General features: G+C 42.7%; 2 protein-coding genes across 2 annotated transcripts; both read right to left on the bottom strand.

The window, feature by feature from the left end:
* Window positions 1-4,363: 4,363 nt before the first annotated feature.
* SYP111 (syntaxin of plants 111) lies at window positions 4,364-5,593 on the bottom strand. The gene has a single exon (XM_078584853.1). The coding sequence runs from the start codon at window positions 5,536-5,538 to the stop codon at window positions 4,597-4,599; it is 942 nt and encodes a 313-aa protein (XP_078440979.1). The 5' UTR covers window positions 5,539-5,593; the 3' UTR covers window positions 4,364-4,596.
* Window positions 5,594-5,641: 48 nt separating this feature from the next.
* On the bottom strand, window positions 5,642-11,919 carry SWI3C (SWITCH/sucrose nonfermenting 3C). The gene is made up of 9 exons (XM_078584851.1): window positions 11,807-11,919; window positions 11,079-11,543; window positions 8,686-9,197; window positions 8,312-8,618; window positions 8,175-8,248; window positions 7,579-7,673; window positions 7,454-7,491; window positions 7,191-7,372; window positions 5,642-5,962 (listed from the first exon to the last, which is right to left on the bottom strand). The coding sequence occupies exons 1-9, from the start codon at window positions 11,841-11,843 to the stop codon at window positions 5,705-5,707; spliced, it is 1,968 nt and encodes a 655-aa protein (XP_078440977.1). The 5' UTR covers window positions 11,844-11,919; the 3' UTR covers window positions 5,642-5,704.
* Between the last annotated feature and the right edge of the window lie 11,094 nt (window positions 11,920-23,013).

A 23,013-nucleotide genomic window follows, 5' to 3' on the forward strand; every position in this document is an offset into this window, starting at 1 on the left:
CAGAGATAGATATAGAGAGAGATTTAGATAGGGAGAGATTTTAATAGAAATGTAGATAGATACAGAGATAGATGTATATAGAGAGATATTTTAATAGAAATGAAGATAGATACAGAGATAGATATAGAGAGAGAGAGACAGACAGACTTAGATAGGAAGAGATTTTAATAGAAATGTAGATAGATACACAGATAGATATAGAGAGAGAGATAGATTTAGATAGGAAGAGATTTTTATAGAAATGTAGATAGATACAGAGAGAGAGAGATTTTAATAGAAATGTAGATAGCTACAGAGATAGATATAGAGAGATTTTAATAGAAATATAGAGAGATACAGAGATAGATATATATATATATAGAGAGAGAGAGAGAGAGATTTTAATAGAAATGTAGATAGCTACATAGATAGATATAGAGAGATTTTAATAGAAATATAGAGAGATACAGAGATAGATATATATATATATATAGAGAGAGAGAGAGAGAGAGATTTTAATAGAAATGTAGATAGATACAGAGATAGTATAGAGAGAGATTTAGATAGAAATGTACATTGATACAGATGTGATATAGAGATATAGATAGATAAACAGATAGAGATAGAGACATAGGCACTTACAGAGATAGAGATAGAGACATAGGCACTTACAGAGATAGAGATAGAGACATAGGCACACACAGAGATAGAGACATAGGCACACACAGAGATAGAGATAGAAACACAGGTAGATAGAGAGATAGAGATAGATAGAGATAGAGATAGAGATGTACATTAATACATTGATGGAGATAGAGATAGTGATAGACATCGAGATTCAGATAGAGATATTAATAAATACAGAGATAGAGATAGAGATGGAGATGGATAGATACAGAGATATAGATAGAGAATAATAGATACAGAGATAGACATAGAGAGAGAGAATGAACTTTGGCGGGAATTAAAGGACAGTCGAAGTGGTATTCTGTCGCCTCCGCGGTCACGTGTTGGAACTCACGTTATTTTTAATAATTTGACCGGATGGTATATTTTTTTTGTTTTTTAATATATCGGTTAAATGAAGCGGAAAAAAGCCCCTTAATGTTGGTGATGGATGACGGATGAACGGAGAGGAATTGGACGAGCGGACGGGACGGATAGATAATATTGTCTTGTCGTCTGTCGCATATTTCCTTAAAAAGAGGAATATCGTTGCCTTTTAATGTCAGATGAAGAACCGTCATCCGTCCCGAACCTCAAACCACTTAACATGACAGTAATTGGTAGAAAAATGGCCCTGCCCATAAGATTAACGTACTAGATGGATGGATAGATGGATGGCACATTAAGCACTTTTTGTAATAAATTATTTTTTAACTTAATTTACGAATAGAGTATCTTTTTAGAAAAAAAAGGGGAGACCAAGGGAACATTAATCAATTGGTAACAGATACATATATGATAGATCCATTCATGGTAGATGCATAGATTGATAGATTTAATGATTCATGCACATATTGGTGGATTTATAGACTGTACCTTTTAATATAAAAAAGTGCTAACTTAATTAATTATGGCATATAATTAAATACAAGTATAAAAAATGGATAGATAGATTGAAAGAACATTCGGTGACAAGTAAGAATTGTACTAGATGGCTGGATGGATATACAGTCCATGCTTGCTAGAGTGTATATCAGGAGTTGTAGACTCCAAAGTTAATTGTGCCAAGGTAGGAGCACTTTGGGACATGTGATTATTGGAATGTGTAAAACCCCCAGCATAGAAATAGGTTGGGGCCCCCTAAGACATAGGCTTTGTTCCAATTCAGAAGCGACACATCTGCTTGTTTTATCATACATGTTTTTTAGGATTCTTTGGAGATTTTCATAGAACAAGGAGTCTCTCCCTCTCCTATATTCTCTCTTTCTCTCCCTATACTTATTATAGAAAATGGTGTTATATTGATGGCGACGACATGAAGAAGTGGCAATGCTAAATATGATGTTCATGTGTTATCCTTGTGTCGGTTCTTAGATAATAGTCATTATCTTCTGGATTCATGTACGTCCAAATATGCTCATGCGAGTGTTTATTCTCAACAATGACCTCATAGGAAACTCGTTTGCAGGACTCCACTCATAAAAAGATTGGAAATGGAACCAATTTTACAATGTTTCAATACCAACCCATGCGTGAAAATTCCTGGGACCATTGAACATCAACAAGGATTCCAACATTTTTGTTTAAAAGATGTGTATACATATGAGTATGTAGATAGATAGACAGATTTGTCATAAATAGATAAATGTAAATCTTCGTGGATAAATGAACATACATGTATAATTTGTTTGGTTGACGAGCAGAAATATTTATTCATATATAGATAGATATATTGATAAATTCAATAGATTTGTGGATTTACATAATATTTGGTATATAGCTAGATAGATAGATACAGCTAGATAGATAGATATACATATAGTTAGATAGATAGACGAATAGAAAAAGGCGGACAAATCGAAAGTTAGATAGATAGACAAGTAGAAAAAAAAGTTAGATAGACGGGCATATATATATATGTACAAATTGTTTGGTTGAGAAGCAAAAATGTTGATTCATATATTGACAGATATATTGATTTGTGGATTCATATACTAATTGGTAGGTAGATGGGTTCCTTGATAGATAGATAGAAAGAAAAATAATAGACAAATTCAAAGTAAGATAGATAAATGCATTGATTGAAAGATAAATGCATTGGTTCACAAATAGATAAATAGGTAGATAGGTACACATATAGCATAAATAATTGGATATCATTTGTGAATCTCTTTTTGACTGGCCTTGTACCCTATTGCTTGTCAATTATGAAATTCATTTAATAAATTCACATACGTAGAAATATCAATAGATAGCAGAATAAATAAAATACTGGACTGTCCTATTCGATAGAGACAATGTTTTATTCGAGAGCGAATAAAACACTGGCGGCAATCAGGTTACTAGTCAGTCGCCAAGTTATTCTCTGCTGCCACCGCCTGAGTCACGTGGTAGAGCAGCAGCATGGTCACGTGTTGATCATGGCCAGTACTATTATTTTCATTCAATATAAAGTGTATATAATTTATTTGAAAAACAATGTATATCCACGATTGATGGACAGATAGTTTGATCGATCGCCGCATGAATTAGATCGGAGACTGCGTGAGAGATAGTTTAATTTATTTGAAAAACAGTATAATATAAGTTCATGATTGTTGGACAGATAGTTTGATCGATCGCCGCATGAATTAGATCGGAGACTGCGTGAGAGATAGTTTAATTTATTTGAAAAACAGTATAATATAAGTTCATGATTGTTGGACAGATAGTTTGATTGTTCGACTCATGAATTAAATCGGATACCGCGTCAGAGATAATTTCAATTATTTGAAAAAAATATAAAATCGGATAGTTTGGTCGATAGACCCATAAATTAAATCGGATACCTTGTAAGAGATAGTTTCATATATGGTTGATGGACCCATGATAGTTTAATGTATTTGAAATAACAACATAAATTCATGATTGTTGGACAGATGGTGTGGGTAACCGACTCATGAATTAGATCGGAGACTATGTGAGAAAATTCATGATTGTTTGCTTGATCAAGCCATGAATTAGATCGGAGACCGTGAAAGAGATAGTTTAATTCATTTGAAAAGCAACATAAAATGAATAATTGATGGACAGATAGTTTGATGGATCGAACCACGAATTAGGTTGGTTACTGCGCGAGAAAAAAGATGATCTTGATCGCAGAGATGGAAATTGTCGATGAAATTAGAATTTATTTTCCGACAGGAAGAGACGGCGATGGAGTGATTTCGAGGGAGAATAAAACACTGGCGGCCATTACTATTATTTTAATGAAATTTAAAGTGTATTTAATTTATTTGAAAAACAATGTATATCCACCATTGGTGGATTGGAGACTGCGTGATAGATAGTTTTATTAGTGGACCCAATAAGATCGGATGCTGCTTGAGTTAGATTAATTTACTTGAGAAACAATATAAAATAAATTCATGATCGGAGACTACGTGAGTGATAGTTTAATCTATTTGAAAACGAAATAAATTCAAGACCGTCGGATAGATAGACTGATTAATCGACCCATGAATTAGACCGGAGACTGTGAGAGAGATAGTTTGATATATTCGAAAAAGAAAATAAATTCATGATTGTTGGATAGATATTGTGATTAATCGACCAATGAATTAGATCGGAGACAGTGAGAGAGATAGTTTAATTAATTTCAACAGCAACAAAACATAAATTCATAATTGATGGACAGATAGTTTGATGGATCGACCCAAGAATTAGAACGGATACTGCGTGAGAAATAAAAATGACCTTGATCGCAGATATGGATAATATCGATGGAAGTAGGATTTAATTTCCATCTACAAACAACAACAAAAAAAATCCTAGTAGAGAGTGCTCCGGACAGGGAAAGATCGAGCCACCGAGGAAGAATTCTTGATCCGGAGGAGCTTGAGCAGAACTCCATCCGCAAGAACTCAACATGATCAAATCAAAACAAGCAAGCAACCAAGAAAACTCACCCGACTAGGAAGATTTCAGGCTGGTGGCCACCGGAACGACGACGACGAGGATCAGTATTAGCAGCAGAATCAACCCGATTACCAGCCATTTCCTGCTGTTCTTCCGGTAATCTTTCGCAGTAGCGAGCTGCTTAACTCCGCCATTAACGTAATCCGCGGCGTTGGAAACGTGGTGCTCGATGTCGTCCATCTGCTCGCCCTGCGCCTCCACCATCACCGCCATGTCCAAGAACACCTGATGAAGCTCCAGCAAGCTACTCTCGATCTCCTTGGCCGCGTCATGGCGGCCTTGAATCTCATGAACAGTCTCCAAAACCTTGCCCCTTCCGTGCTCGCGAATCGCCTTCTGGAGAAGATCCTCGCTCTCTCCGTTGGAAATGATCCGCTCGATCACCTCCTCCTCTGGCAAATCTCCCGTGACATTGAAGAACCGGCGCTCCACCGTCTCCTTGTACTCGGCCATCATCCTCTGCCTCAAAGCCTGGAAATCCATCATCAGATCTTTGAGCTTCTTGCGAAGCCCGTTCGTCACCGAAGTTCTCGTCCGATCCACCGGCGTGCCCTCGCGGCAGCCGGAGAGCCGCCTGTTCTTGGCGTTCTCCTTGTCCATTCCTTCCAGAACGTTCCGGATCGCGCGCGCCTTCTTCAGAACCTTGACGATATCGGCGTTGATTCGAGCGCGGAGAGCCTTGATCGATTCAGGTTTGTACAAGGATTTGCTCTCCTCGTTCGCCTCTTGCAGGCGGACCAGGATCTCGCGGATTTCGTCCATTTCTTCCTTCACGCGGCCGGCTTCTTCGTAGAACCGCCGGAGATCGCCGTCCGCCGCCGCCGCGGCGCTCCACATCTCCTCTTCGCCGCCTCCGCCGCCGGCTTCGAGATCCTTCATCGCCGCCTTCTTCAGCTCCACGTAGCTCATGAACGATTTCGTCATCAGATCGTTCATCTTGCTTGCGAAAGGGGCAAATCGAAGAAGAAGACGAAGAAGGTCGAGCGATCGGATTGGGGAAGGAGAGATTTAAATAGATATAGAAACGGGAAGTAACGGCTACTTTGCAACGGCTATTTTCTTAGGAGTTTTGAAATTTCCTAACAGTTTGTGACACGTGGCGTTACAGGAGTGGGTAGTGGGCGGAGGACGACTGTTGCTGGCGCGCCAGGAAGGACGAGATCTGGGGGAGGTTCGCCGGAGTTCCGCCGTAGAAGGCAGCGCCGCCGGCCTGGCCGACCGCCGGCGACGCGATCGGCATCGTCAATCGGACGCGCTCCGCCGCGAGATGCTGCTTCGTCCTCTCCGCCTGCTCGCATTCTTTCATCAGCAGAGCTTCCACCTCGGCGAACTGCTTCAGCTTCATCTCCAGCCTCTTCAACTGCGCAGATCCGATGATTGAGATTTGGCAATATAGTGAAGGGACGCGGACGGGACGGTTTTATCGTCCCAGGACGAAAAAATCGTCCCGCCTGCGAGGTTGGACGAAAATCGGGACAGAAATTTGTCCCGACACCTCCGGATGGGACATTTTTCGTCCCATCCGACGAATCAACTGTCCCGTCCGGAGGTCTCGGACGAAAAAACCGTCCTGTCCGCATCCCTGCACTGATTCCGGATGTCGGACTGTGCGGTTTTTTCGTTCCAGGACGAAAAAATCGTCCCGCCTGCGAGGTTGGACGAAAATCGGGACAGAAATTCGTCCCGAGACCTCCGGATGGGACGGTTTACGTCCACTCGGACGAAAAACCGTCCCGTCCACGTCCCTGCATTGATTCCGGACGCCGGATGGGAAGATCTTCTCCTGTCTGTCCATTGTCCACTCCCCGGATGATCCGGAACTATACTAGTGCAGGGGCGTGGATGGGACAGTTTTTTCGTTCCAGGACGAAAAAATCGTCCCGCCCACGAGGTTGGACGAAAATCAGGACGGAAATTCGCCTCGAGACCTCCAGATGGGACAGTTTTCATCCACTCGGACGAAAAAACCGTCCCATCCACTTTCATACACTGATTCCGGACGTCGGACGGACGATCTTCGTCCCGTCCCATCCATCGTCCACGCCCCGGATGATCCGGAACTATACTAGTGCAGGGGCGCAGATGGGACGGTTTTTTCGTACCAGGATGATAAAAATTGTCCTGCCCACGAGGTTGGGCACAAATCAGGACGGAAATTCGTCCCAAGACCTCCGGATGGGACGGTTTTCGTCCACTCGGACGAAAAAACCGTCCCATCCACGTCCCTGCACTGATTCCGGAAGTTGGACGGGACGATCTTCATCCCGTCCCGTCCATTGTCCACGGCCCGGATGATCCAGAACTATACTAGTGCACGGGTGCGGATGGGATGGTCTTTTTGTACCAGGACGATAACATCGTCCTGCCCAGGGCGAAAATTAGGACAGAAATTTGTCCTGAGGCCTCCAGACGGAACGGTTTTCGTCCACTCGGACGAAAAAACCGTCCCGTCCACGTCCCTGCACTGATTCCGGACGTTGGACGGGACGATCTTCGTCCTGTCCCGTCCCGTCCATTGTCCACATCCCGGACGATCCAGAATTATATTTGGAATTGAAGAGAACACGAGAGTTTGGCAAAATTCTGACCTGCTGATGAACAATCCCTGCCGCTAGTCTCTGAATCTCTCTCTCCTCTTGATCCGCGAAGAGCTTCGCCTTCATTGCAGCGGCGGATAATCCGGCCATGGCCGCCGCCTTCACTTTGTCGAGAGGAACAGCAGATGAAGCCGCGGCATCTCCAACGCTCTGATCTCCTTCCGCAGCGTCGTCTGAAATCGATTTCAACCGATTTGATGAAATCAGGACATTCGAACGAAGAAACAAACGGGAGAGTTCTTAGTCTTAGAAACCTTGATTGCGCGCTGGATTTGAATCGTCCCCTCTGAATCTGCCATCAGATTGTGCATATTCATCCGTCAGATTGACTGATTAATGAACTGCGTTCAATCATGCAGGTTTCTGAAATTGCACTCACCGGTTTGATGTGGTCTCTTTTGTCAACACCGAAAGGGCTGCGCCCGCGCAGGCAGCGCCCACTCTTGGTCCAACCGCAGCGGCGAGAAACGCAACCTGCACGAGTAAGAAATTCTCCCTCTAAAAAACCTTTTGAAATTTCCGATCATCAAACTTAGAATAATGGTATTTGTCAGCAACAAATTTATGGATGCAGTCAATTAACATAGATCGATATGGAATATGGTTCAAATCCAATTTCAAACTAATGGGAACATGAATTGTGTTTCGAAATAAATCTTCTTTCTTCTGAAATCTCCAGGAACAAGAATTGAAACCAATGGCTACATGAGATATGTCTCGAAATAAATCTTCTTTCTTCTTAAATCTCCAGGAACAAGAGTTGAAATGAATGGCTACATGAGATATGTCTCGAAATAGATCTTCTTTCTTCTTAAATCTCCAGGAACAAGAATTGAAACCAATGGCTACATGAGATATGTCTTGAAATAAATCTTCTTTCTTCTTAAATCTCCAGGAACAAGAATTAACCCGATTTATGGAATTCCGATACTGATTTCAAAAGATGAGGCCATCCAAATGCGATCTATCACTCACCAGAGACATGAGAGGGTTTCCAGAATTGGCAAAAGGCAGCTGGGCGCCACGATCACCATCTTCCCGAGAAAAACCTGAATCAAACAAGAAATCTCAGAGGCAATCCCAACCCATGAATCAAACAAGTCAACCAGTACCATTTTCCCTATCACAACCAGGAACATTGATATTTTCCAGAAGATCATCCTCCACAGGAAGCCGCAGAAAGTGAAGCAAGCACTGCGCCTTTGACTTTGTGCCGACATGATCAGCGATCTCGTTCCAATTATCCTTGAATTTCTCAACGCCTTCCAGCAGCAACAGAGTTTCCTGATCAGACCAGCTCTCCCCATTCATGTCACAAGAAGAATCCGTCAACGACTCCGCCCTCCCGAAGCTCAAGCTTGAATGCCCTGCGACAAATCTCCCATCATGGTAACAATCCGAGCAAAGCGACACATCAACCTGCAACAAAAATTGCACAATCAATCAATCTGAAGACCCGTCAAGCAGTTCTTCTTGTTCATCAAACCTCCTTCAAAGAGGGGTAGTGCATCTGGGTCAATGGCCGAGAGCAGAAGCTACAATCGTGATCGGAAAGCCTTTCCCTGATCATTCGATCCAAGTTGAGCTGATCATCAAAGGCTGAAGAAACAGAACTGCTCCTTGGCCGATCAAACTGCACCAGGCTTTCAATTGTTCTCAGCGCGGAGACATCTACGTTAAGCTCCCCGCCTGCAGCCTCGCGGATAACTGGTTCTGCCGTCGCGAGCTCCCGATGGTCCGCTGGAGCAAGATAATTGATGATGCCCCAATGGTCCAGAAACCTCAGAACTCGTCCGAGATCGTTCAACTCGCCGATGTTGCCCAGGCCTTGGCAGTCCGTTAAAGTCAGCCTCCTCCCTGGATTCTCCAAGTACATGGCCACTATCATGTTCCGCAGGCGCATGTAGCTCTCTGGTGTGTGCTCGATTGTCTTCCCAGAGAAGAAGTGTGGCACGACCGGGCGCTCTATCCTGTGTACCGCTGTTGGGTTAAACCAGTCTGCAACAAAGAAAACATATGACGAATTGGGGACGAAGGACTATAGTGTACGGACTTGGACAGGATTGTGATTTCATCCATGGACGAACTTGTCCTGTCTGGAAGGTCAGAAGAATAATGGGACGTTAAATCATCGTCCGGCCTTCGAACAGGACAGTTATTTTGTCCATGGACGAAAAATTCGTCTCCGCCGGAAGGTCAGATGAATGACAGGATGCAAAATAACTGTTGCCGGCCTTAGTTATACCAGACTGCAACAAAGAAGACAATGACGAATTGGGGACGAAGGACTTTATTGCACTGACTTGGATGGGCCAGTAATTTCGTACATGGACCAATAATTCGTCCTGTCTGGAAGGTCGGACGAACAATGGGACGTTAAATCGTCTACCCGTCTCCGAACAAGACAGGTATTTTCTCCATGGACGAAATTTTCATCTCGTCCGGGAGGTCAGATGAATGACGGGACGTAAAATCGTCTGACAGCCTTGGTTAAACCAGTCTGCAACAAAGAAAACGCACAGACAAGGACAGGACGGTAATTTCGTCCCTAAACAAATAATTCGTCCAGCCCATAAGGCCGTTGCCGGCCTCCCGACTCCAGCGGGACGGTAATTTTTTCCCTAAACAAATAATTCATCCAGTCCGTAAGGTTGTCGTCGGCCTCCCGACTCCAGACGGGACAGTTGTTTCGTCCATGGACAAATGACGGGTCGTAGAAAGGACGGACGATTAGGGGGCCATGGATGGCGGACGATTAAGAAAGGACTGACAACTTCTGAGCACCCAGAGGACTCAGAGCTTAGATGGATGACGAAGACGATGATGTCTCGGACAGGACGTTTCTTAGACGAAAAGATTCGAGTAAAGTTCCATATCGTCCACAACATGGACCATGGACGGGACTACCTCCCAATTTTTAGAGTTTTGTCTAAATCGTCCCATCCCATTTTTTTCGTCCACTTCCAGTCCCATCCGAAACCGTCCCGTCCAAGAAATTCTCGTCCCGTCCAACGTCCCGGGACGAAACAGGGCGTACGTCAGCATTAGACCACTCAGAAATTGACACGTCGCGCAGTACGTGCATTCCGCAGGTGGACCTGTCAGGCGCATACTATGCTCCCACAGGAGTAAATAACCGTCCCATCCCGTCGAAGGCCCCAGACGGGACGGTTATTTCATCCATAGACGAAGCAATCGTCCCGTCAATCATCTGAAGTCCTGGACGGGACGATTTTTCGTCCACGGACGAAATTACGGTCTCGTCGCATCTTTGCACTGATAGTTCAGGAATGCGGACGGGACCATTTTTTTGTCCCGAGACGAAAAAATCGTCCCGTCCAAGGGTATGGACGAAACTTGGGACGAAAATTCGTCCCGGGGACCACCGAACTGGACGGTTTTCGTCCCGTGGGACGAAAAAACCGTCCATCTGGAGATCTCGAACAATGGACGGATGAATGTGGACGAAAAATCGCCGGATTTACATCTGACGGTTGAGATGTAGCCACGTGGCCTCGATATGACAATTTGCATCAAATTCCCTGTATTGTTTCGCGCGTGCAAACTGAGGCTGCTCAGAAATAATTGTACATATGTCAATTTGGATTCTCTTCCTCCATATTTCCCTAAAAAACTTGGAAAAATCTATATTAATATATTAAAAATATCAAATGGTTTTTTTTTACGGGACGAAAATTCGGGATGATTTTTGTACCATACAACGAAACTTCGTCCCGTCCTTCGTCCCTATACTGAATCCAGACGTCAGGACGAAATTCGTCCCGTCCGGTCCATCGTCCAAGTACGGGACGATCCGGAACTATACCTGCACTAAAGATACGAGAAGGGAAGGGTTCGGAAGGAACGAGGATGACGAACCAGAGTGGACGGGGACGACGAGGGCCCGGCCCTCGAACGGCTTTGAAACTCCCTTGGCCTGCATTAGGGGCGGGGGGGAGCAGACGAAGGATGACGGTTTCTCCGGCTCGGCGATGACGGAAGGGTGGTCGGGGAGGACGGCGGAGAGAGCTTGAAACTGGCCATGGGATATGTTCTCGAGCTGGAAGGGGAGGCCGGAGTTGGCTCTCTCCGCAGAGACGATGGCCAGGACGGCGGGATGGGGACGGTTGACGACGTGACGGATGACGCGGGGGAAGTCGGAGATCCGCCGCGCCGCCCGGGAGACGACCTCGTCGTGCGGGTTAGTTCTCAGATCCTCGTTTTCTTTTACGTCGTCGTCTCCGTCGTCGGCGGCGCCGGATTCGTCGTCCGGGCGGTTCTGCTTCTTGGGGGCGCCGGCCAGGCTGCTCTCTCCCTTGAATTTCTTCCATTGGAGGGCGGAATCTGAGGAAGACGACGGGAAAACCCTAAGGCGGAAACTTGGGCGGAGTTTCATGGAGATGAAGATGAAGCTTTAAAGGAGAAGAGGGGGAAGAAGAAGAAGAAGAAGAAGGAGGAGGAGGAGGAGGAGGAGATGGGTAGAAGAGGAAGAAGAAGAAGACGGAGATGGGTAGAAGAGGAAGAAGAAGAAGACGGAGATGGGTAGAAGAGGAAGAAGAAGAAGAAGAAGGAGATGGGTAGAAGAGATGGGTTTTCCTTGGGCTTACCTCCGGCTCCGAGGGACGGGGGCGCCGCCGGTGACATGGAGGGATTTTCGTCTTAGAGAGAGAGAAAGGGGGCTGCTTCTTCCTGAAGGGAATGGTGGAGGGTATAAGTGTGCTGAAGGGTGAAAGTTCCAGAGCTGGGCTGGGCTATGTTGGCCTCTATAGAAGCCCACATTATTGGCCATAGAGGAAGGAATTGGGACTAATTTTGCTCAGATGATCAGAATGGTATGTTGCACTGAAACTGCTGAATTTTGGGTTATAATTCAGGTAGTTTCTGCCAGTAAAGGTATATAGTCCCGTCAGTGGTTGGGGGTTTTGAGGGGATGAAATCGTCCGCTCTATAACGGGTCGGCCCACTTGGTGATCTTACAGAGTCACTGCTCAAGTTAGTAGGGCTGGGGGAAGTCATCGTCGTGTCAAAATTACATCATCATCATCATCACCCATATGCGGCTGGGAAAAATTACCAGGATGATGATCATTCATCATCAACAGATGGATGTTTGCCCTTGGGAACTGGATGATGACAGTGACGATGATGATGGTGTGATTGAATTGTCTATATTTGTTTGAAAATGATGGCTGACATGGAGGTTAACAGAAAACAGAATATGATAATAATGATGGGTTTTTTTTCATCAACCAATAGATGGTGATGGCATTGAAAATGTTTATTGGAAATAAATTATCATGGTCCATCATGATCATCCTCATTGATATCACATACTGCTCAAACGTTTGCTATGATCAAATCTTTATTTTATGGGGAAAGCCAAGGGTCAAGTCAGTCCAATCATTAAAATGAACAAATAAGTTATCTTGAGATGTAGTAAACTTCCAAACCATTGTGCATAGGGTCCTTGGGGGACCCATCCAAAACTGATATTTGGTATCATCATCCATCCCCCAAGACGGAGACAAATGCTGACTTCAAAATGGATGATGATATCAAGTATTGGTACTTAAACAACTGATATTCAATATTATCATTTGATTTCCAGATATCATTTAAGATGAATACCAGAAATTTCATTTTTGATATCCAGTTCCGCATTTGTCCCAATATCGAGTATAATACGGGCGAACACCAAGATTACAACACAAAAGATACAAAATTGTACTCCTAAAAATAAAGAAGGATTGACCAAATAAAATATAAAGCTCTTATATAATTCATCCCATATTAATGAGAAAAAAATAGGAAATAGACAGAGAAGATGTAGCAAAAAAAACAAAGAAACAATATCTTGAAAGACTTATATCATAAAGGGATGAAGAGAAAAGCATGGAAGTCAATTATATCATAAGTAGCTAGAGATAACGAGGGAGAGATGGGTTCTTATACGAATAAGCCACAGGGGATGAAATGGTGTAAAGTAAGATAGGGAAAATGGGTGAAGCTGATACACATATAGGTTTCAAAGATACTTTAAGGTGGCTCAGAGAATGGGGAATATGTAATTTAGTATTTTAAGAGTGCATACTCTATCCCAAAATAAAATTAAGATAGTGACCATCAAAGACACAAAAATGAGGTCATCTCATAGAAGATGGTGGTGAAGTGAGGGTTCCCATAATTCACTCATCACTCCATCTAGGACTTCAATTCTTCAACTCTTTGATTTTGGCATCTGTTCCATTGCCCTACTAGATACCAGCGCTATTTGGGACTTCTCCCCAAATAATCTAAAATCATAGTTTGTAGCATCTATGATGGCGCATGCCATCAAGAGTCGTCATTGACGTCATCCGCGCAGCGCGCATCCTCGACGTTGAAGACGGGGTGAAGCTGCTCGATTTACCCTGTTGTTTCTCGTCTATCTCTATCATGTTTTTGTCTTTTCCGTTCCCGTTCGTCTCATCTTTGTCATGTTTTGTTGCGCATGCGACGTCTTCATTCGTCCACGTTTTGTGGTAAAGGGGGAGAGAACCGTCCGTTGACCCTTCCCCCCATGTCTTCCCCTCCTTTTCTTTCCCCCATTTCCTTGATTTCCCCTCTATTTCCTTATGTTTTTCTTTGTTTGTAATAGGGGGAGCCCATATACAAAGGCTCCCCTAATGGATCTCCCTAAGGCCCATGTAAGGGCCCAACTCTTCTCCCCGCTGTAAGGGAAGAGAGGGCGCCCTAACCTGTTTAGACCTGTTTTTTCATCGAGGCATTTTATCGAGCATGTACAAGTCTCCTTCCTCGTTTGAGAAGAAAACAAAGAGAAGGAAGAAGAAGAGAGAAGAAGACGGAAGCAGGAAGTAAAGAAAAGGGAGAGGACCTGCCGCCGGTGCAGCCCGACTTTGCCGTCCTGCACCCATGGACGCCGACGCCGTCCGCTGACCGCATCTCCAGCCGCGACAGCCACTAGCCGCCGCTGCTTTCGCCACCGACAGCCGCGCCTGCCGCTCGCGTGCGCTAATGGTCATGGGGTTCCCGACGTCGCCTGCCGGCTCCTCACGCCGACGACTCCCCTCCTACCTGACACCGTCGCGTCGTTCGACGCCAAACAAATGCCGTCTGATCAACCCGACGGGGTTAGGCGACCGCCCGACTCGAACAGGCCAGCCAAACCGACCTGACTCGACGGTCGATCCGGTCGATCCGACCCGATCGATCGGGTCGACTGACCCGACCGAACGACCGATCAGCCGGGCCGACCACCCCTTGTCCGATTGATTGGGTCGATCGACCGACACGATCGATCTGACCTGGTCGAGCAACCAACCCCACTCGATCTGGCCGACCGACTGACCTGTTCAGACCGGTCAAGGGACTGATCCGTTCCGGGATTGCTCGTTCGTCCTGGTCTGTGGCTTCGATCGATCACGCGAGGCTCCGCGTGCACTGCCGAACCGTTCTTCCTCATCGACGTCCATCCTTTACGAGAAGCTTCGGCACCATCCGCTGCACGTCGAGCTACCATGATCTCTCTGGTGCCCATCATCGAACCCGCTCCGACCGCCGACCGTCGACGAACCACCGCACTACGAGCCACATCGTCGAGGTACGCCGTACTCCTGTCGCTCGTTATTCCTTGAAGTGTATTTTCGTTCTGACTCCACCGCGCTCGGGCTAGGTAGGTGAGAGAGGACAAACGAGAGATAACTACGTATTCTAGAGTCTTACCGGTACGGACGAGTACGTCCGTTACGTGCGAGTCCAACGGATTGAGTCCGTTCGGCCGTAGACACCTTCGTCGCTCTGACGAGGTTCGAGAGGCCACCGTCGCCGTCATTCGGTGACCCATCCAAGCTAGGAGCTCGGTGCCTCCCTCGAGTCGGAGCCTGCACATACGACACGTAGGACCCTCATTTCGCATCATAGTTATATAGCTGTTAGTCTAATCATCGGACAACGATATCGCCGTCTTCCGTTACTTTATCTTTTATCGCCACCGAGCCATCACACTCGGTGACGATGGGTTGACGTCCTAGATGCCCGTCCTGCATCAATCTAAAGCACGATCATATTATACTCTAGGAGCCTAACTTCTCCACACAAACTTAAGTAGTCTTCCTAATAGAAATATATGTGGCCGGCAAGCCAATCACACATTCCACATCTTGTTCCATGTTCATTAATAGAACATATTCATTATAGTGCATGTGTGATACTTATAATGAAGTCCATGAATACATGATCAAACTTAGTGAATTATGATGAGATTGTAATACGGAGATCACTAGTCTTTAAGCATGCGTTCTAAACATTTATATTCGAAGGCTACGCGAGAAAGACATCGAAGTATCGAGATAGAATAACACTATCTAGCCTCACTCATATGATGAGTATGGCTGGTCATGTAGCCATTAGTGTGGAGACACTAAGGATAGATAGTGGGTGCTCTTTAGTGGAAAGAGTTCACTGAATTGATCCTTACAAATCCCTTAATGGTATTATAACAAACTGTCAATCAGGTTGATTCACGTCACAAGTGTGTAAGTGGTCCTTAGACTTGAGACACTAAAGATGTCTTGTGGACGGATGGTTGTACTTTGACCGTGGCCAACGAATATCTAATCATGGGATTCTAAACGGTCTTAGTTCGGGTGCATCAGGAAGTTCACGAAGATGATTGAATAGTCAAGATGGGATTGTTCACCCTCGGTTAAAGAGGTGACAGTCAAAGAAGACGATATGATGAAGTCGTTGGCCAAGGTAGTGAAATATCAGAGAAGAATTTTCAAATGCATTAGTATTAACTTGGATGATCGATCAGGGTTTGAGAATCGACCATACCCTAAGTCATCCTAGGAGCGTCAAGTGGATGAGGGACTGCACATACATGGTAACTGATGACGAACATGTTCCACGAGTTAATCGATACACACTCCTTTGTATCTTCTAGAGCATGAGGTGCAGCTTGGCACCCCACGTGTTGGAGACTCAACCTATCGATTGGGTTAAATCGATCTGACATTAATTAATCTATATGTCGATATAGTTAATTAATTTGGAAGGTCAATAAAGGTTATTGGGCAGCTCGAGTCGTTAACTAGATTGATACATGGGCCTTGAGGGTCACATGCAAATGGTCTTTTGGCCGTTGGAAGATATACTTAAGTTTTGGGCGTTTTTATGAAAAATATCGACTTAATATAAATAGAGGAAGGCCTTGAACAAAATTCACCCAGGCAAGAATTGTTTAGGGCCCTCCCTTTCTTCTCCCCTCTCCCCACACCCCCCTCTCCATGCCTGATTCGATCGAGACAGTGTAACGTTGACGATGGAGGTAGAAGGGGGCTCGTCAAGAGAAGGAGGAGATCCAACATGCCGATGACCGCGTGGATACTTCTATATGCTGCACACTTGAGCAGCTCAACTCATCTCGCTCCCGGATCGAAGAAATCACAGATGCGTTCTGTGCAAAGATACTTCATTTCTATCAATGTTGTTTGATTTCGTAAAAGTCTTGCGTTGTGGATCATTTTGATTTCTTCATCATGATCTAGGCCTCTAAAACCCAACACTTCCTACAGTCAGATCATAATGAAACTTAGGTTTATGAACTTTTTATCTCGAACTTAGATTCATGCATCAAGTTTGAAAATTTTTGGTATTTTATGAAATTAATCGTGTCAACTATTTAATGTATGGACCTCAATGCGTAATAGGTGAGAAAACTCAAAACTAAAAGAATTACAAATGGAATTGGTATTTCTTCTTTATAAATTATGCTCTTGTTATGATTATGTATTAGTTTCCCATTAAAAAATAAAAAAAGATTAAATAAGACATAATTAACACTATTTATTTGAGGACATCATAAGCTAGTGATCACTAGTTTTTAAACATTCATTCTAAAATCTTATTAAAGATACTAAAGATGGACATCAAAATATCCACTTATAATATAATCTTCTAATCCCACTCATATGATGAGTATGACTGATCTTGTAGCCCATAAATGGGAGGTACTATGGATAAAGAGTGGGTGCACATTAGGTAAAATTGTTAAATAAATTGATTTTTATGTGATAACATCAAATTCGATCAATAAAATTATGCTTCTATAATTCTTGTTTACCACATATTTTTAGATTTTCATTGGCATGATTCACCATTTAAGGATAAAATGAGAAATTTATGGTTTATTTTCCTAAGCTATGTTTATATATATATTATTGATTTCTGAGACTAGCCAAGCCCACTTGGCTCCTTAGAGTCAAGTAGATTTCTCACATCTTCTTGGAGTTTATTTGAAAAACAGGACTCGGGTAGATACATTGGTGAATTTAAGATACAAACGTGAGGAAATTATAAACCTTAGACATCTAATAGATAATAAGAAGGGGCCCAATACACAAGAAGCCCACTTTGGAGTCCCATTCAAACATCCCTAAGGACCGGGTCAACTAACGTCAAGAATTGTGGACCTAGCCCACAATTTGAATTTGAAATGCCTATTTTAAAATCTCGAAAGGTGGGAATGTGGGTCCAGGATGGAAATCAAGAAATCCTAGCCTCCCAAACCCTTGGAATTAAATCTGATAAGCCAAAAATAGGGGTAGAAATTATGCAGTTTTTAGCCCTTGTCGTTGTGAATTTTAGATTATGCAATACAATTTATAAAAACTCTACTTAAGATGTGTAGTGATAAGTACGAGTGTCGTCCAAGGGAAGCTAGTAAGGAATTCAATTTGATGATCTTCTTGGTAGTTTAACCCTAATTAGAGTGAATTTCATCTTCAATGAGGATCAACTCACCCTAATTAGAAGAGAAATTTAGAAAGGGAGGTAGAAGAGATGAGATGAATAGAAGAAATAGGGAGCTCTAGATTGGCTTCTTTGATCCAAATAAAAGGGTCCAAGAGGTCAATTAGAGAGGTTGAGAAGGAAGTTTTGATTTGAGTTGGGTTGGTTTTGTAAGTTTGATAATTCAGAAATAAAATGGGGGTAATTTAATCTCCTAAAAATTAAATCAAAAATTTTTAGAGTTTTTCTTTGGGAATGCAGTTGAATGCCTAGTTAAATCCCTCAAATTCTCCTCTCAATCCTAATCAGGGCTTGTACATGCCGCTCAAGCCAAGCGATTTAGAAGTTCAGATCAGAATCAAGAAGAAGAAACAAGAAATTGAACTAATTTCATTCAAAATGCACCAAAATTCAAATACCATGAAAGGGAAATGTAACAAACAGGTTGATCTAGGCTGGGGCTCCTCTCTGTCTTGCAGCTGTGATAGAGAACCATCAAGAATGACCCCCTCCTCTTGAAATTTGGCTTTTATACCTAGGTAAAATGGAATAAATTACCATTTTACCCCTATTTAGTAATTAATTTATATCTATCGATACAGGCTTTATCTCAATGATTCAACCATACAGATAGAAAGAGGGGATCAATACAAGCAAATCCATAAAAAAATCCTCTCAATCGGACTTATGGATCAAAAGTTATGAATAAATGAATTTAAACCAATGTGAGCCATTGGATTAATTCATTCATTTATTTATTTTTTTCTCTTAACCGCAGGCTGAGGTGTCGCCCTCTCATTGGTGGCGCCGATTCAACTTCTTCAGGCGGGTGCTCTCTTGTTGCGCCATGTACCGCCTGGCGAAAAAAGAAAACTAAAACAAATATTCAAAAGTCGGGATTTGCGTACATTTTGATATGCACCTTTGCGTGCGTCTGGACTTGAAAGCTTCTATTGATAATTTTCCACGTCACCGCCCGTGCGTGCACTTAGCATGCGTCGCATGGGCAGTGATCTTACCGCAACTGGCCTCTATCATTGACCGCCGTCAGATTTTCATCCGACAGTTGCGATGAGGCCACGTCGTCGCTCCCAGAAATCGCCCTGAAATTTACGCATAAATCCTTTGCGAAATAAATAATTGCCATTCGACGCCGCCCAAAAATATTTATAGATATACCCCTTTGCGCATTCTCTCTCCTCCGCTTTTTTCTAAAACATTAAAATAATTGATAAATTATTTGCAATAAAACCCTGGAAGATTTTAAATTACATCTTTACGCCTGCAGTGGCGACCGAGAGCTGTTTTTAGGGTCTTTTTGCAACGAAACTTTGCAAAAAGGCCCTTCAAAGTTCAAAAATGATATAAATACTTTTTTTCTCTTATAAATATACTTTTTTTCCTTAGAATAAATACATTTCCTCTTCAAATAAATCTCAGAAAAATCCTTAAAATTCATAAAAAAATTCTAGAAAATTCACTGATTCATCCCCATGCTGATAAATCTCAAAATTAAATATTAAAATTGCCATTTTCATTCAAAAATAGTTATTTGAGCGCCAATAAATCCTTTAAAATTCATAGAATTAACAGAAAATTAGAGAAAAATCAGAAATCACTTGAACACAATATTTTCATGTAAATATATGATAACAACCCCATTTTATGCTCTTTCAATGCATAAAATTGTGCTAATAACATGAAATAAAGACCGAATTTTGGGTGTTATCATATACCCCCCCTACTTAGAAATTGCTAGTCCCTTAGCAACATCTAAGTATTTTGCAGCATTATCATTGTTTTCATCCTATAGGTCAGACAACGGGTGTTGGAAGTGTTAAGTGTATCAATCACAAGCTGAGCTAAAACACTAAATGACAATTTGAGCCACGACCTTTTCAGGAATGTGGAGTTCCTTTCTCCTTGGTTTGAATGCCTAAGTGGATGAGAAGGGAGTATACTTGTTGCTAGGTATGACTCTATACTCCTAAGGTAATCTCCCTTCACACATTTGATACTGGCCTCACATCTCTCGCAAACAAGATCACTCTCTCCCAGGGTGGCGGCCACCTAGTACTTGTCTCTCCATTTGCCTTTTCTCCTTCCTAAGAATAGAAGAAGCCATTTCCTCCTCCTGTTGAACACAGAATATGGAAGATAACTAGAAGAATATATGACGGACTTGTAAAGAATGTGATGGGGAAGATGGAAACTTTGTGAAAGAGTTAGGGTGAACGTTAACAATGAGAGATTTATGGTCCAATGGGTGTGGTGCTACCTAAGATAACCTACTCCCAAGATTTTCAGAAGAAATGGGGAAGATAGAAAAGATGGGACCAATGTGATGATACAAAGATAGAGAACAATATGATCATGAATGGAAAGTTAACACCAGAAATTTGTGCAAGTCAAACCTCCTTTTTTTCTTCGTCTTCTTCTTCTTCTTTGCTTTTTTTTTTAAAAAAAACTTCTTTCTGCTTCTTCTTTTCCTCTTTTTTTTTATCGAAGAGGGGCATGAAAAAAAATAAAACACTTTCCATTATCTAAATAGTTTTCAAACATCTTGTCACAACTAGCATGAGTGTCATAACAATCACATTGGTCTAGAGAGAAGGGACATAAGAATAAGATTTAGATAATGCAGATTTAATTATGGACAGAAAAAGAGTTGAAGAGGCAGTATCGTGGTGATACCGTGGAAAGGGAGATAGACGTACTTGGGAGATAGGCATATCCTCGGTAGTGGAAGTAAGGTGGATGATCGCTAGAATGCGACATATATGGAAGTGAGGTGGCGGAATCAAGTTGTGATGGATGTGGCGTGAAGTGTGTGGAACAATGAGGTGGATGGAGATGATGTATTCTGTGCATAGGACTTGGAGAATGACTACCCACTATTTTGAAATGAGAGTAGGCTAATGGTGGGACAACATACATAAGTGGGATCGCTATTTTGAGCTGGTGGAATGGGGGATCTCAATTCACTCATCACTCTCCTTTGCAGCATAGAGCTTCTACCCTTAGACTTTCCATCATCTAATCACCTACTAGACAACCTTTCCAAATTGAAATTGAACCCACATTGCTCAAAATCACGTGTGCAACACCTCAACATGTTCTTGATCCGCTCAAGGAGCTTAACTTCTCTACACACGTTCCCAAACCACTGGATGAAAAGTATGACTAATGTATATGCATGTTAGAGATGGCTCAACGCAGGTTTAATTCATGTAATATTCCAAAAATTCAATGTATGATTAGCAATTAGATACCCTCCCCCAACTAAAACATGCAGTGTCCGCAATGCAATAACCCAATAACTTGAAAGAAAATTAAAGTGAGAAGGGCAAACAGTGATATTGGAGACATCGGGCTCAATGGCATCATGAGTAAAAGATCCTGGCGATAGTGCTAATTTGCTGTATCCCATACGCTCTCAACCTGGTCAAAGGTACCATAGAAGACATAACAAAAATAAGAAGCCAACATAATGCAAAGAAAACAAATCCTAAGACAAGTAACAAAAAATAATAGCTTAATTGAGAACTTTAAGCGGATGGTGATGTCGCCGCTTCTAAAGAAATATCCTCATTAGGAGGATGCAGCTCGTGTTCGAGGAAGGGTTTCAAGCGCTGCCCGTTGACCTTGAATTCTGCTCCACATTTTGGGTCTCGAATGAGGATAGACCCGTTGTCAAATTGTTGGCATACAACGTAAGGTCCATCCCATCTTGATTTAAGCTTCCCTGGAAAAAGTTTTAGTTGAGAATTATAAAACCAGACTTTTTGTTCAGGGACAAAAACTTTCCTGTGTATGTGTTGATCATGGAATGCTTTCATCTTGGCTTTGTAGATGCGTGAATTTTTATATGCTTCATTCCGCAACTCCTCCAATTCATGCAGCTACAATAAACGATGTTCACCTGCATCATCTAAAGATAGATTAAGTCTCTAATAGCCCATAAAGCGCGATGTTCGATTTCTAAAGGAGGATGACAAGCTTTTCCAAAAACTAACCTGAATGGCGACATTCCTAACAGAGTTTTATATGTAGTCCAATACGCCCATAACGCATCAGGCAACTTGCTCGACCAATCCTTCCCATTAGGGTTAATAATTTTCTTCAATATTTTTTTAATCTCTCTATTTGAGACTTCCACTTGGCCATTGGCTCGAGGATGATAAGGGGTGGTAAGACGATGATGAACTCCATAGTGTCTTAACAATTCTTTAAAGACTTTGTTATTGAAATGAGTTCCACCATCACTAATAATAGCCCGTGGGCATCCAAACCGGGAAAAGATATTATCCTTGACAAATTTAACAACCTCTTTGTGATCATTTTTTCGTGTTGGTATGGCTTCTACCCACTTAGAGACATAATCGACACCTACCAAAATATATTCATATCCAAAAGATGAAGGAAAGGGTCCCCTAAAATCAATGCCCCAAAGATCAAACAACTCAACTTCAAGAATAGGATGTAGAGGCATAGAAGCGTTGCGACCTACATTTACCACTGCTTGGCATCGAATGCATCTCTTACAGAATTCGTATGCATCACGATGAAGATGGGGCCAATAAAAGCCACATTGTAAGACCTTATGTGCAGTGATCTTGGAGGCATAATGTCCTCCACACAAAGATGAGTGACACGACTCCAAAACTCTCCATTGCTCATCCTCTGGTATACATCTAAAAATTTGATCGACTCCCAATCTAAATAGTTCAGGCTCATCCCAATAATAATACTTAATATCCTTAAAAAACTTTTTTCGATCATCATAATCCCAACCCTGTGGCAATTGACCGGTTACCAAGTAATTTACTATATGAGCATACCAAGGTAATTTCCGCGTAGAAATTCCTAGAATATGCTCATCAGGAAAAGAATCTATGATGGGAACTAGAGAGGGCATCGATAAGCGGGAGAGGTGATCGGCTGGCCCGTTATCCACTCCACGCCTATCTCGAATTTCTATGTCAAACTCTTGCATTAATAAAATCCATCTCATTAATCTAGG

Source organism: Wolffia australiana, chromosome 13 (assembly GCF_029677425.1).
Source record: "Wolffia australiana isolate 7733 chromosome 13, ASM2967742v1".
Classification (NCBI taxonomy): domain Eukaryota; kingdom Viridiplantae; phylum Streptophyta; class Magnoliopsida; order Alismatales; family Araceae; genus Wolffia; species Wolffia australiana.

Bases quoted from the DNA above. Each gene is read 5' to 3' on its own strand.
- SWI3C (XM_078584851.1), bottom strand. From the start codon at position 11,843: ATGTCACCGGCGGCGCCCCCGTCCCTCGGAGCCGGAG. The intron at 11,544-11,806 runs GTAAGCCCAAGG...CGTCTTCCTCAG, and splicing joins CCCGTCCCTCGGAGCCGGAG to ATTCCGCCCTCCAATGGAAG. The intron at 8,249-8,311 runs GTACTGGTTGAC...TGTTTGATTCAG, and splicing joins TGGTTGTGATAGGGAAAATG to GTTTTTCTCGGGAAGATGGT.
- SYP111 (XM_078584853.1), bottom strand. From the start codon at position 5,538: ATGAACGATCTGATGACGAAATCGTTCATGAGCTACGTGGAGCTGAAG.